At 36.8% G+C, this 9413-nt stretch overlaps 1 protein-coding gene across 1 annotated transcript; it reads right to left on the minus strand.

Annotated features, from left to right (window-relative positions):
- Positions 1-6628: 6628 nt before the first annotated feature.
- LOC126418375 (histone H2A.V) lies at positions 6629-9079 on the minus strand. The gene is made up of 5 exons (XM_050085187.1): positions 8939-9079; positions 8717-8794; positions 8426-8539; positions 8018-8147; positions 6629-7068 (listed from the first exon to the last, which is right to left on the minus strand). Exons 1-5 carry the CDS (start codon positions 8939-8941, stop codon positions 7007-7009), a joined length of 387 nt encoding a protein of 128 aa, XP_049941144.1. The 5' UTR covers positions 8942-9079; the 3' UTR covers positions 6629-7006.
- Positions 9080-9413: the final 334 nt, after the last annotated feature.

Here is a 9413-nt window from a genome sequence, read left to right on the forward strand (position 1 = left end):
GGACCTGGAAGAGCAGTTGAACGGAATGGACAGCATCTTGAGAAGAGGATATAAGATGAACATCAACAACAGCAAAATGAGGATACTGGAATGTAGTCGAATTAAATCAGGTGATGCTGAAGGGATTAGATTAGGAAATGAGACACTTAAAGTAGTTGGCAAGTTTTACTATTTTGGGAGCAAAATAATTGATGATCACTGAAGTAGAGAGGATATAAACTGTGGACTGGTAATGGCAAGAAAAGTGTTCCTGTAGAAGAGAAATATGTTAACACTGAGTACAGATTTAAGTGTCAGGAATTCTTTTCTGAATGTATTTGTATGGAGTGTAGCCATGTATGGAAGTGAAACATGGATGATAACTAGTTTGGACAAGAAGATAATAGAAGCTTTTGAAATGTGGAGCTATAGAAGAATGCTGAAGATTAGATGGGTAGATCACGTTAACTAATGAGGAAGTACTGAATAGGATTGAGGAGAAGAGGAGTTTGTGGCACAACTTGACTAGAAGAAGGGATCGGTTGGCAGGACATGTTCTGAGGCATCAAGGTATCACCAATTTAGTATTGGAGAGGTGCATGGAGGGTAAAAATTGTACAGGAGATGAATACACTAAGCAGATTCAGAAAGATGTAGGTTGCAGTAGTTATTCAGAGATGAAGAGGTCTGTGCACTTGCCCAGAATAGAGTAGCATGTAGAGCTGCATCAAACCAGTCTCTGGACTGAAGACAAAAACTTCTACATATGTATCTTGCACTATGTGGCCTTCACACTTAATGCTTACTTTACACCTTGCTTGTAGTTTTATAGTGTTTACTGATTTAGTCTCCAGGCTGCTAGATCTATGAAGGCCACATGTTTTATTGCATCATCGTTTCTCTGTTTCCTGAAGTATAAAAGTTGTGCAATGAAGTTTTTTTGCCCTGATTGTACTTAAATATATGGAGCTTTGTTTCTCTACATATACAGTCAACGTCGTATACATTCTGCTGTAACTTTATTAGGCTATGTGACCCTCTGGGTTTGACAGCATATATAGATTCACTTCCATCAATTCATAAAGTTGGGTCCAAGAACAGTCACAACTGCACCTTGTTGTTCAAACCTCTTAAGGAATTTTACAGTGAAAGTATAAAGCTTGATACCAGCCACTTTAGGTGTCTTTCCCAAGTACTGCATTATAGAAAAAAAAATCAACATTTAAGCCTCCACAAAACAATAATACTCCATTTAAGTCTACATAACTTCATTAAAACTGTCTTCAGCTACTTTATCAATTTTCCTCTATCTGATTTCAGTGATTTCCATGGAATGGTCTGATGAATCCAAGTGTTGGCTTGCCACATACTTGATGGACATTCGTTATATTAATGGGACTCCTAACATTTTCATGGAGGAGAAAAAACACTAAATGCCTTCTTTAAAAGCCACGACATTGTCAAGGTGCAGTACTTTGTTCTGTTAGCAGCTGTTTCGATTATAACTTCAGTTATTCTGCACCTCTCTCTTTTGGATGAACTGAATAACTCAATTTTGTATACACCTACAGCAACACCACAGTGTTGTCGCAACTAACAAACTATTGTTTACACTTTCAGCCCTTTGCATTTTGAAGGTGAAAGCTGACAACAACCATCTTTCACAAACTAAACTAGTATGGGGAGCATGCTCAGCGATGTGCACGATATCCTAAATTTTATAATGATGCTTATCCTCCCTAGGTACACTGCCTAAGGGAACACACCGAGTATCCTGTAACAAAAGTATTTATTTGACAGTAAGTTCTGAAAGTCCTGTCACTCCCTCTTTTTGCAGCTGGTGGACAAAAGTACTTATAGTATGGAAGAATGTGTTCTGGCACATGCCTGGGCTAATGAACATGCAGTACACACCAGTAAGAACCTCATACGGCTGTAATTCTTTGCTGGAGCAGTGAATCAACATCCTTACTTGCAAATGTTGCATGAATGGTTTATTACAGAGCTCCAGAGACCCAACATTTTTGGTGACAGTTGGCTTCAACAAGATGGAGCTCCTGCCCAATACACTCTACGTGTTCGAGACTTCTTGGATGAAGTGTTACCCCTGGCTTCCAAAGGACTGACATTATGTGACAATTTCCTGCAGGGAATAAATAAGCATGTCACAAAACAATGACAGCACATAACTGACAAATTTATGAAATCTGTTAGGGAGGCTTTCAAAGGAATTCACATTGCCTACACCAGAAAATTTCACACTGGACCTGGCACCGCATCATTTTGTGTCACAACAAAGATGGTACCCATATCAATGTGCTAGATCACTAAATAAGCTGGAATGTAAAATATCAATGTTTGTCACACATCTGCTATAACATGTTCGAAATAAACACACATGAACAAAGAAGAGGGTGACAGGACTTTCGGACCAGACTGTATCTGTCAGCCTTTCTTTGACTGCACAATTGGTATCACACAGTGAAATAAACCCTCTCTATTATTAGATTATTTTTTGCCAAGATCCTAAATCACAGTTGACGTAATAGAGCCCTGCACTTGAAACAAAAATAGTGAGTTACCTAGTATAACTTCCAAACAATTCTACACCAGTTCTGGGGTTAGTAGTTCCTTGCCGGTGCGCACAGATAATCAATAGTAAGATAACACTAATTCTATAAAAGGCTAATGAAATAGTCTATTTGAAATATTGTAAACAAAAGGGGTCTGGGCAATAACTTGCAAAAACTGGATTTCATATGCAGAACCAAGTATAGGTATAGTCAGAGGTAATTAACTCAGTATCTCAAAACAGTGTTTCACTCTTATTTTCTCAAGAACTGCCAGTGATAATTAAGCACAATCAAAAACATGGTGTACTGATAATGGAGCAAGAAAAGATAATTAATAGTCCAAATTATTTCACAGATTTCCAAAAATCTGACCACCCTTATGGTATAAAAGCAGCAGGAAAAGAAACAACAGGCTGCTGTCAAATGTCATGGATATGTGGCAAACGAAGAGGTTTATAGTCATTCCATATGGTCCATCATCCAGAAATTTGTTTTCAGTGCTGGTCACTTAACACTTCATTCTAGCCAACAAAAAAAGTTCTGGTTTAGAATCAGTTGAATGATTAAGGAACACAAGGAATATGTCAAAACATTTTATGAAGCAAAATTAGAACCATTTCTTCTACAGGAAACAGTTGAAATAAATGTTACTCACAATGACTCACTGTCAGTCACACCATGAGAAATACAGATATCGAGTCACCATTTAGCAGCAGGATGTGGGGAAAACAAAGGACTGGGTGTGCCACACATTTTTAGAAAAGCGTATAAACCACTCTTTGAGCATCAAAAGAGGGACAAAGACTAGTGAATCAGAATGAGCTTATGCTTGAGGGAATTTTGACACCCTTTCAGAAGGAGAAATATTTAGTTGTAAGGCTACATAAAAAACAGGTTACCATCAGCTCACCTACCACTGAGGAAGCACTTATTGCCACAAACAATGCTTGAAAGAATCACCTTGGTATCTTATAGGTCAGAAAGTGAAACTCATACCAGTTCTTTTGAGTCAATGTATGAGTTACACAAAAATCTCAGATTTCCCCAACACACTGAATTTATTAAAATGCAGACTCAATTGTCTTACAAAACCAGAATTGGGTTTTTTATTCCTTTTAATAACTTCAACTGAATAACAGAATGCATCAAAATAATGCATGTTCTGCATTTAATCAAAGAGTTCTTTGGTTTGAAATAAACCATTTACAAGTGATAGTTAACACTCCCAAAGAAGTAGTAGTAGTAGTAGAACAAGAAGAGGAAACTGATTGTAAATGACGATAGCACCTAAGTGCAATGTGCTTATTCAGCCACAATAAATAAATCACTGTATACCATGTATGAGTGCTCTATGTTAAGGTATAGATATCAACAGGCAAATAAATTACTAAAAATTTAAATATGCAAGGCCACAGATTTGAACACCATTTCTACAAACAAAAAAAGTAACTTTCATGTTCAGTAAACAATACGATTGAATATAGTATTAACTGTGAATATCACAACCACAATTAACATGTGTAAAAATGTCCCTACAGACTGCATCCCTGCTTAGCACTCAATTTCGTAACAAGTCACCAGTAGACATCAGGAAAACAATCCCTATACATCAAAAACCTATGTAAAGGACATGCCATATTACATCCTCCATAATATTTGGACTCCTCAGATTAAAGCTCCCAGCACCCTGAAAATTTTGTATAGCAGAATGACAATCAGCTAGCTGATGGCTGCGAGTGCAGTCTTGTTTCAAATGATAACTTACATGTTGCTTTAACCCTCTGGAACTTCGTAATTTTCATGAAGTTCAAGCATGGTTCAGCTAGTATATGTCCAGATAGAAACGGCACTAGCATATACCTTTTAATCTAGTAAATTAATGAGAATGTTTTTACTACATAGCTCCTGTTCATGTGCTATTAGCTCTTTTCCAAATAAAAAATTTTCTTAACTCTGGAAATGCTGTACATTACTACCAATACCTGTCACAGCTTTATAACACTGCTAATTGCCACATAAAACTATAACCCCTGAAACTACGTATTGTGATAATTCAACAAGCAGCTAGTTGAACCTAACTTCAGCACTATAGTCAGTTTCATGTTCCACAGATAATTTGCATAAGACATATGCATGGAATTCCACTCACTACCTTTTTAAGATTACAATAAACTATGCAGGTGCTTTCAAAGAGAAACTGTTCTAAAATGTCAGCCAGACATTTTGTATCACTGGGTAAGCGATCAAAAACTTTGACTGCAGCACTATGCACCTCTGAGCTAGACTACTTTAATGTGGCATAATGAACATTATTCCCCCGATCATCTTAACTAGGTACATTTCTGTTCCCTTTGAGCTGCAGTGTATTATCTACAACAAACTACAATGGAATAATTAAACCATGAAGCATTACTCATCATTCCAAATTTACATCTACGAGGCAATTGTTGGTGGGCACCACATTCTTACAACACATTTTCAGGCAACAAACTTTCTTAACAATGAGTTAACCCATAACATTATTCCACGACATTGTAAATCGCAAAATGTAAACTCACTGATTTCTTCCCCCAATATTTGCAACAGTTCTTAAGTGCAAATCTGGCTGAACTAATATTTTAGGAGTGCAAAAATGTGATTACCCAGAGCAAATTATCAATTTGGACTCCTCAGATTACTTCCTCACTATGTGTTTACACTGTGTTAGCTCTAGATGTGCTTAACTGAATACATTGGCATCTTTCTAAAATTGAGGCTGAAAGCATTTGGCAGAAACCAGTGATACTTTTAAGACCTTTGTTTACTGTTTTCTATTGCTGTACATATGCTTGCATTAATGATCCAAGTGTCACCCACAAGAACTAATCGTACCTGCTGCATCTTGTACACAAGATCTTTGACACAAAAACAGTATAGAGGGTCAATGTAGTTTCACATGTTATAATAATATTAAAGTACAGGGTACAAACAGAAGCTGAGTAATTTAGAAACAGCAGCTTTTTCCCCAAAGAAGCTGACTTTGTGGGTGCAAGCTAATCTGGAACCACACTAACACGTTGACTCCATTCCACACTACTACAGACTCAATAATTCAATCTACAAAATGCAATGACTCCGTTTTAGAAGAGTGCCCATACACTATCTAAAAAAAAAAAATTTTAACCATTCACAACACCCACATTGAATTAAGAACTGCATTTTTGTCTAAGCCACCACCTCCCAATAACTGCATAGTTCAAGATCAACAGTTACTATTGCAGAACCGATTGATAAATTCAGCAGTGACCACATACAGAACTCCCTATATCTAATTCCCAACATTTCATGTAATTATGTAGTATTGCCATTTTTAGTTTATACTTTAGGAGAAGTAACTTCATGGCATATAGCTTTTTAAATCTCATCACATTTAATCAAAAACCCTCCTTTTAAAATCAAAGACCTTTTCAGTTTTGGCTTTACTACTCCATACAATGCATATGTATGAAACAATACCTATATGTACATACCCTCAGATGAGCTTCACAGGTTTTTTCTACACATACTTTCCCCTAACCACACAATCCTTGCAGTGCACAGCCAGAATTTATACAAAAATCCAAAGGTTAGCAGCCATTACGAGAGTTGCCATAAAAAAATGGCACAAAAGTTAAGCCCTTGCTTCAAGTCCACTTCCTGCCAACAATTCCCTTCTCACATAATACCAACTGCCCACATCAATCTGTCTAAATTTAATCTTTCTTACATCCTCAGAGCAGACAGAAGTTGCATCACCAAAATATTACCACTCAATATGTCACTAGCAACACACACTGTTCTCCGCAACACAAACACCACAATACTGACACTCCACAATTCACTGCAATTGCTACAATTAGAATAATAAACTGATTTATATATTGTCACAATGAATATTTTACACCTATAATTACACAGGATATTTTTGGCTAAAGCAAGACTTCCAAGTGAACCACATCTAAATTTCAATCACCAGTGAAACCACATTTTCCTAACAATGCTATGCAGAACTAGGGAAGTTGTTAAGTACTTGGGATTAGACAAAGAAACAAAGCAAATTTTATATGAAATGAATATATTTTCTACATATTTAATACTTAATGTCAAAAATATGTTTATGGCGAATGATATCTAAAACTAATGAATGCTTAACATTAATGTTGTGACTGTATCAATAAATTTAAGACATTTCAAAAACATTTAAAATAACTATGCCCCTAACATCAACTTCACTCAATTAGTGAAACGTGCCCAGAATTTGCTGTTGTGTTTTAACATTGTCATAGAAGTAGTCTTTAATGTAATGAATAACTTTTAAATGCAAATGAACAGTCTTCAACGTCTGACCACATTCTTGAAATTCCACAATTTCATGCAAAGTTCAGTCACTGCTTTCTTATTGAAACTAATGTCCTCACATAACACCACATTACACATTATGCTGGCTTCTGTGAACCCTTCTTGCCAATGAGAGATTTGTGGATGTGTGGTATAACACCTGGAAAGAAAAGTTTTTTGTATCAATTGCATGATTAATGTTAGAGGATCATGTGAAACAGTATTATTGGACACTTAAGGATACATGCACCTATGAAACTGAAGTAAACTACCAACACTGCTCAAACAGTATCTAGTACACATATGTTTACATCTTAAGTGTAATCCCCAGGGTATGTAAAGTGTTGAGCACCCTCTACACCCTTATCCCAGCAACAAGTGCTATGCATCAGTCAAAAATATTTATCTGAAGCAACTCTACACCCACAATGGGTATATTCTTTGTTGGGAAGAAGTAGTTTTACAAATTAACAATTCCACAAATAAGTACTAAATACCTCACAAAGCAAAATTCATCCTTTTCAACATAAAAGGAATTTGGTAACGAATATTAGTACATTACTTTCCATATAATCGTCAATGTTATTGTTCCATTCTTGAAATAGGTATACCTAACAGATTCCCTATTTAATCTAATCAACCCATACAAAATATCTGCAGAAAACTTGGCTAACCTGAGAAGCCATTGGCCTAATATACAAACAGATCACATGCTTGAGTGTGCTAACTATGCTACCAGAGCATCAAGAAGTTGACATCACATAGCAATATTAGTGAACTTTAAATCCGCAACATTTCCACAGCCCAGTTACCATCACTAAATCAAGTATGTGACTTGACACTGCACATCCCAACAAAGCAAGAACAAAGTTCTTGTTTCACTACGATTATTATTCCGGCACAAGGCCAGTTCGTAACAGTTAAACTGTAGCGTTGCTTTCCACTTTCAGTAACCACAAGCACCACTCACGGCATCCTTACACAAAGTTGTGCCTTTAAAAACATACAAACTTCACTACGAACTCGTAAACAATCCCATTACGCGACTGTGTGTGTATTCTTCTACAAGATCCAAGTAAATACAACACTAATTTTAATGCTACACTTACCACCACCCGCGATGGTAGCTTTAATTAAGCTATCCAGCTCTTCATCTCCTCTGATAGCTAACTGGAGATGACGTGGAGTTATACGTTTCACTTTCAAATCCTTTGATGCATTGCCGGCTAACTCCAGGACCTGTATCAAAATATTTACAATTAAAATAAACATAAAAATCAACATACTAACAGCACGGAAAATCGCGCCAAAATTTGAAGGGTCCCAACCGTTCATATTTTGTAAACACACACATTCAAAGACACGACAATGACAGACTTTCTATTATCTATTTCCTATAAGACAAGGTTAGATATTTACCCAGAAACTTCACCATTATATAAACTACGGCCTATTTCAACAAACAACAGATCCTTGATTACGTCTTCCAAAGTCTATGCAGCCATTTTGTAACTCACCTCCGCGGTCAAATATTCCAAGATAGCTGCGCTATAAACAGCTGCCGTTGCTCCAACGCGACCGTGGCTTGTTGTCCTGTTCTTCAAATGTCTGTGTATTCTTCCAACAGGAAACTATGAAGACAGAAAAAAAAAAGCGTTCACTGCGGAGCCAACATAACGCACGGTTAGCACTAGACAAAACATTGATTTTTCTGCCAAAGAAAAATATAATTTCACAATAAAGGCAAGTCTTATTATGGAGGAAACTCAAAACTATTTTTTTTCATTTATCAACAGGAACAACAGTACCTGTAATCCTGCCCTTGCTGACCGCGAAACAGCCTTCGCCTTCGCTTTACCGGAGTCTTTACCAGCTTTTCCACCAGCCTAGAAATTCACGAAAATGAGGTTAATTTTCGTAGTAAGTCGTTCAAACTTCGCCAGTTGCTAGACGAAACCTTGAAGTTTCCAATTTTGGCACAATTGAACACAACCGACTCGTATTTACCACAAAAACTTATCTGTACTCACCATTGCTAACGTATCTCCAATGCCGTTTGCTACCAACGCTATGCCTACCCGCCAAACGAATCTACTGGTGAAAGTATGAAAGCAGCCACGTGATTCAGCTCAGCCAATAGCGAGGAAGTATACAGGCGGGAAGCCCGCCATCTATCGATCATGTTCCTAGAAGCATGGTTGGGACTCAGCATGATGTTGGCAACATGGCGAAGCAAGGAAATAAAATTTTAAATGTAAAATTTTTGTACATTAGTTTATTCACTTAATTTCAATAATGTCATTTCAGAAATTGTACCGTAGCCGAATATTCTTTTCATTGGTCAAAAAACCTAAGAATAATTGCAGTCAATAATAAAGTTTCGACTTCGTGGGTTTTTGAATCGCTCTGAAAGTTAATTTGCATCGTTCGCCATTGATGATCGGTGGCTAAAGAATAAGAATATTATAGTCCTTGAAACGCAACATCTTTTAAATCATGAAGAAT

This window comes from Schistocerca serialis, chromosome 1, assembly GCF_023864345.2.
Source record: "Schistocerca serialis cubense isolate TAMUIC-IGC-003099 chromosome 1, iqSchSeri2.2, whole genome shotgun sequence".
NCBI classification, from domain to species: domain Eukaryota; kingdom Metazoa; phylum Arthropoda; class Insecta; order Orthoptera; family Acrididae; genus Schistocerca; species Schistocerca serialis.

Bases quoted from the DNA above. Each gene is read 5' to 3' on its own strand.
- LOC126418375 (XM_050085187.1), bottom strand. The intron at 8,540-8,716 runs GTACTGTTGTTC...CTGTCTTCATAG, and splicing joins CAGCAAGGGCAGGATTACAG to TTTCCTGTTGGAAGAATACA. The intron at 8,148-8,425 runs GTGAGTTACAAA...ATTTTGATACAG, and splicing joins TGGAATATTTGACCGCGGAG to GTCCTGGAGTTAGCCGGCAA.